Consider the following 5,168-nt stretch of genomic DNA (forward strand, 5'->3'; position numbering starts at 1 on the left):
GGGCAGAAGTCTTTCCAGGACTGTGGCCTAGAGAAGATAAAAGGGAAAAATGGGAACAAGTGTGAACTTCAGTAGCTGAAAGGTTCTCAGATAATATACTAGGTATTCTTGAAGTTGAGAAATCAGCAGGCAGATTTGGAACTCAAGGGTTTTAAATTAAAAGCATAACGTGATTTGACAACACATCCTGTATTTTCTATTTCTATTCACTGTATGTTTCTAGTCCCCTATTACGAACAAGGGATCTAGGTCAGCTGAGTATCAGCAGTCCAGACCATCCAGTATTCGCTTAAAAGTGGATCAAACAACAAATATGTTCTGTTTTGAACCTGTCTGGATTTTCTTAGGATTAAGAAAAAAGTGAGAAACAGACGCCCACGTCAAGAACCGTGATGGTTTCCGGACACGACAGGCATCCACAGCAAGACTAACCTACTAAAAGGTTAGGAGCTCTATTAATTAAAAAACAAACTAAAACAAAAGAAAAAGATCTTCCACTGGCAACTGGCAATCCCCGCAGCCCTCTGAGCTCAGAGGCCACCCCTAAACAACACGAGTTCTCCCGAGCCTACAGAAGAAAACAGCATGTCTGATCTTAGAGAACACTTAACTGGTGAAATTCGTGAAAAGAATTATGGCGCTCACAGCTAGTAACAGCAGCCACCAGGCCGTACCTCAGCATCACCGACGGTTCCCGCCGCACGGCACGGCAACGAGGCGGCGGGCAGCGCCGATCGGACGGAGCCTCGCCGCCAGTAGCGGGGCCGAAGCCCCGGTCGAGCTTCCGCCGCCGTGGCAAGCGCAGCAGGACGCCGTCTCCCGTCGCGTTGCGACGCAGCCCGGCACAGCGCGGGCGGCGGCCCCGCCACGGCGGGCAGCCGGAGGCGCGCGCAGGGCTCGGGAGCGGCTCCCGCCGCCGCGGGCTCAGCCTACCACAGGGCGCGCGGGCACCGCGCGCGGGCTGCGGGCAGCGGGCAGCCCCGCCCCGCGCTAGCCCGGGCCCCCACGACCCCGCGCGCGAGGTTCGACCTCCCTGCGCGCGTGGCTCGCCCCAACGCGCCGCCCCCCTGAGCCGCCGCCTGACCTCCCTGGCGCCGGCCCGTCTGCCATGGCAACCGTCGAGGCGGCCGCGCCTTCCCGTGTCGGTCGGTCCGAGACGAGCGGGAGGCCGGGACACCCGGCCACGTGACCGGCTCCCGAAGGTCCCCGCGGCGCGCGGCCGGGCGCGCCGCCGCCGCTGCCGCAGTCATGGCCGCCAGGTTCTTCCCCGCTGTCAAGTGAGTCCCTGCGCTCGCGTTCCCCTGCCTGGAGCGCTCGGCCCGCGCGCTCGCCCTTCCCCCGCGTGCACTGCCCGGCCCGCGCCCCCTCTGCCGCCGCGCGCAGAGGCGCTCCCGACGCTCCGGCGCTGTTTCCGGTGCCCCGGCCGGCCCTGCCGGCGCCCGGCCCGGCGTCCCTGCGCCCTTGGCCTCGCCTGCCCCGTGCCAGGCCTGGCCTCCCGCCGGCAGCTTCTCTGTGTGTCTCCAGGCGCCTGGCAGGAGTCCGGCGGTTTGCTCGTGGCGAGCAGGAATACGTAAAATGAACCGGGGGAGCGCCGCCCAAGGGCACTGGTTTGCTGAGAGAACCCTTTCCGATCTGGACATAGAGCCCGCTGGAGGGGAGAAGGTGTGGGGCGAGTTGTAAATCCTTAACAGAGAAATCCCTTTGCCCCAAGATACTTGTGAATACATGGATTTAAATGTCGATTCTCTCTTGCCTCTCTCGATGGCTGTATCTCTCATGTTGTACTACTGCGGTACTGCTACCTAGCAAGTTTTTTTTCTGGTTAGTTGGTTGGGTTTTTTCCCCATGTGTGCAATAGCGTTTTGGGTTTTTTAAAGGGGAAACAAGTCTCTGTGCTGTGAATTTGAAAAAGCCAGTGTCCCGAGATCTCTTAACTGGAATGAAAAAGTAAGGTCAAATACTCTCTTCCTGTCTTCCGTTTTGCAGGTTGCCACTGAAGCTGTAAAACTAGTGTTAGCGCACCACACAGCCTACTGGGAAGCTTTAAAAGCCTGGCAATGCAGGAACAGGCATGGCCAGGTGTTAACTGGACTGTAATGAGCTTAATAGGGTATTGGTGTCTGTCAGATTAATCAGATTACTTATTAACAAGACAGCAAGAACCCTATAATTAACATGGATGTCTTGCTGCAAAAATCCTTTAGTTCCTTTTATCAAAGGTGTACACCAGTGAGTCTCAGATTTTAAAAAGCAGCACATACTCCGAGGTGTTGGACACTTTCTCATTTTTTCTTGAGTAGTATCACTGACAAAATGTGAATGGGTATGGTTTCAAGGGGCTGACCAGGAATAGTTGGCCTGGGAAGAAAAGGAAGGTAGCTAGGTATTTTTCTGCTGCTTTTTGTCTGTAATAAGACATTACAGGAGAGCCTTTGTGACCCTTGGGTTTCTTTATCAATACCCTCCCTTTGACAGTCACAACCTACTGAGAGAGATGCATTGATAGTCATAGTGTGAACTGAACTGTTGCTGGTTTTGATTCTTTCAGGTTTGTCATCAAAGGAAGCCTGGCTGGAGCTGCTGTCTATGTGGCTTATGATCAGGGGCTGCTGGGCAGTGGCACACAAGGTGCTGAAGCCCTCAAAAAAGCTCAAGCAGCACTGCCTCCAGCTATCCAAGAGTGGACAAGTTACATAGGCTGGGAGGTAAGGACTGTGCAGGTGAACACAGTCAGCAAAACAAACACATTCTCTGAATGAGGAGGAGAAAACACTGAGGTGATATTTGGTTCCAGTGATGCTGGCAGGAGTTTTGCTGTTGAAACTGGATTTCACAACGAGAGTATTTTGAAGTCGATTGAAATGGAAGGAGGATAAAACTTTAAATTTAGGGGAGAGACATTGCTCACATTGTTTCAAAGGAGAAGGGGTAACAAGCCCATGCAGGGTCAAGGAGGAGATTGCAAGCATGCTGTGGAAGAGATTTCACTATGTAGCGGTATTCCTGAGCTTCTTTTGAAGGATCCTGCATGCTTTTGAAAAAATTAATGAAAAGATTCTCCCCCCCCCGATTTCTCAAGCTGCTAACAGTTCGTCAAGTTGAATTTAATTTGACTGAAGAGGCCCTTCTCTGAGTAATTCTTAGTTCTTAAAATCCTCAGAATGGGAGAAGCCTTTGCTGAAAGTTTGAAAAGCATTTTTTATATTAGAGACTATTCTGAACTAATAGATAACTGTAAGGAGGCAGCCATGGAGATGATTTTTCAGGAGCACCCAAGTGATAAGTACTGTCTTCTGCTCCTGCTTTATACTGGGGGAAAGAGCAAAGTCCAGACTGTAAGCATCATGTCTGATCCCTTTTGAGACTTAGAGAAAGTAAGCACCTAAGTATCTTTGAGATCTGAGGTGAAAAGGCTTCTCCGAGATGATGTGAATCCTGTTCTAAGTGATACCCCTCAAGTGCTGATGTTTTGTCTCTCTTTCTCTTTCTAGCTCCCACCCACTCCAAAATTTGACTTTTCCCCTTCTGATTCCTGGAATAAAGGTAAAAAAACTTCTCAACAAACTGTGAAAGAAGCAAGGGGCCAAGAGTGATGTAGCTTATAGTAGTCTTGTTTCAGTACTGTCCTTCTAAATTGAGTGACGGAGAAGGAGGTGATAGATGTTACAGCCTGGTGGAAGGAGTATTGGGACTGGGACTAAGGAAGCATATTCTGCTCCAGGTTTTACCAATAGCACACTGAGTGACTTTGGACTTCATTTCTTGTTCCAACTGTGAAATGAGGAGGAGTATGTGTGCCTGTAAACCTGTCTGCCTTTTCTAACCAGAGGAGGTGGTGTTTCTTTTACCTACAAAGCTTGCTGCCCACCTGTTCCCAAAGACAGGTACACCTACACTGTCCTAGAGTTTAAGATTGAATGTTTTGGTGAAGTGTTTGGGGAGGCCTGTGGCCCCCACAATGATAGATAGTGTTTATGCACTAGTAGTGATCAGGGAAACTAGAGCATAAAAATAAATCATGACTTATTCTTAAGAAAGGTGAACCTTTGGTTAAAGATTGAAGAGGTTATAAACTCTTCAGATGCTAGTATGTCTGAACGCAGCCTCTGACTTTTCAGAAGGGATGAGTATTCCTATTGTTTTTAGAATTTTAGAGATCTTGTTTGAAGGCCAAAGCATGTTACAAATACTTAGTAAGTTAATTTATATTTTTTATGGTGCAGCAAAAAGTCTTCATGTAATTGTGGAGAAACACAGCCCACAAATGTTGTGACATGTCCAACATCACCCCTGGAGTCTGTGGCAAGGCCAGAAATGAAGTGGAACTTAGATCTGTTCTTTGTTTCAGTCTTGTAATTGTCTTGTAATCCCTTACACTGATCCTGAAGTTGGAATTTCTCCGTGTCACAAATCCTACTGAGACAATAAAGCTGTACTGGAACCAAGGATCATTCAGGTCTCAGTCTGTTTGAAAGCTTCTGAGATAGAGCTGGATTTTTCTGTCAGTGTTTAAAGAGGTCTACAATGCTAGAATAACATTAGGAAATTTGGCTTGAATGATGCTGCTTTTGGGATAATTATTCTCTGCTTTCCTTGCAGGAGTGCAGACGGTAATGTCTGCCTTGTCTGTAGCTCCTACCAGGGCCTGTGAATACACTGTGGAAGGCTGGAAGTATGTGAAGGATCTTGTCAAATGAACACATTCTCCAGGGTTCATGGTTCTCTCCATCCTCTGTTGTCTTTGGGATGATGCATAGTCCATCCTTCTGGAGGGCAGCTCAGCCATGCAAGGGCTACAATAAAAGACTTTGGAACTTCCACTTGTATTTGGGTTGGTTTTAGCATACAGACTGCAATAATTGCTTTCTGTTCTATCAGTGATCAGAGGCTTCAACAGAGATCATGGATCAGTTGTAATGAAGTGATGGCCGTATGCTGAGGTGTAGCCCCTGTTCTAAAGCTTCCAAGCTTGCTAACTAAACAGATTATTCTGAAGCTGAATTAATCTTGAAGGTGAATACCATCTAATTCAAAACAAGCCAACGAGAGTTAAAAAAAATATTTAAAAAATCCAAGGTAACAGTAAAAGATGTCATTTGAAGACAAGGCACTTGTCTTCAAGCTAGCTGAGGAAGGTGTGCCTCTGTCAAGAGCACATTGATGTGCAG

General features: G+C 48.6%; 1 protein-coding gene across 4 annotated transcripts; it reads left to right on the forward strand.

The window, feature by feature from the left end:
* The first annotated feature begins 1,225 nt into the window (after positions 1-1,225).
* Positions 1,226-4,818, forward strand: MICOS13 (mitochondrial contact site and cristae organizing system subunit 13). Of its 4 annotated transcripts, none has more exons than XM_086477534.1 (4): positions 1,226-1,277; positions 2,549-2,705; positions 3,492-3,543; positions 4,600-4,818. In XM_086477534.1, exons 1-4 carry the CDS (start codon positions 1,249-1,251, stop codon positions 4,695-4,697), a joined length of 336 nt encoding a protein of 111 aa, XP_086333660.1. In that variant the 5' UTR covers positions 1,226-1,248; the 3' UTR covers positions 4,698-4,818. The 4 variants fall into 4 exon arrangements, with proteins under 4 accessions (XP_086333660.1, XP_086333661.1, XP_086333662.1 ...); XM_086477535.1 differs by having other exon boundaries at positions 4,633-4,818; XM_086477536.1 differs by lacking the exon at positions 4,600-4,818 and adding an exon at positions 4,224-4,445.
* The last annotated feature ends 350 nt before the right edge of the window (positions 4,819-5,168 follow it).

Source organism: Leptosomus discolor, chromosome 24 (assembly GCF_034619465.1).
Source record: "Leptosomus discolor isolate bLepDis1 chromosome 24, bLepDis1.hap2, whole genome shotgun sequence".
NCBI lineage: Eukaryota > Metazoa > Chordata > Aves > Leptosomiformes > Leptosomidae > Leptosomus > Leptosomus discolor.

Coding starts and splice junctions, on each gene's coding strand:
- MICOS13 (XM_086477533.1), top strand. CDS start 1,249: ATGGCCGCCAGGTTCTTCCCCGCTGTCAA. Junction 1,278..2,548: donor AGGTTCTTCCCCGCTGTCAA/GTGAGTCCCTGC, acceptor TGATTCTTTCAG/GTTTGTCATCAAAGGAAGCC. Junction 3,544..3,783: donor TTCTGATTCCTGGAATAAAG/GTAAAAAAACTT, acceptor CTGTGAAATGAG/GAGGAGTATGTGTGCCTGTA.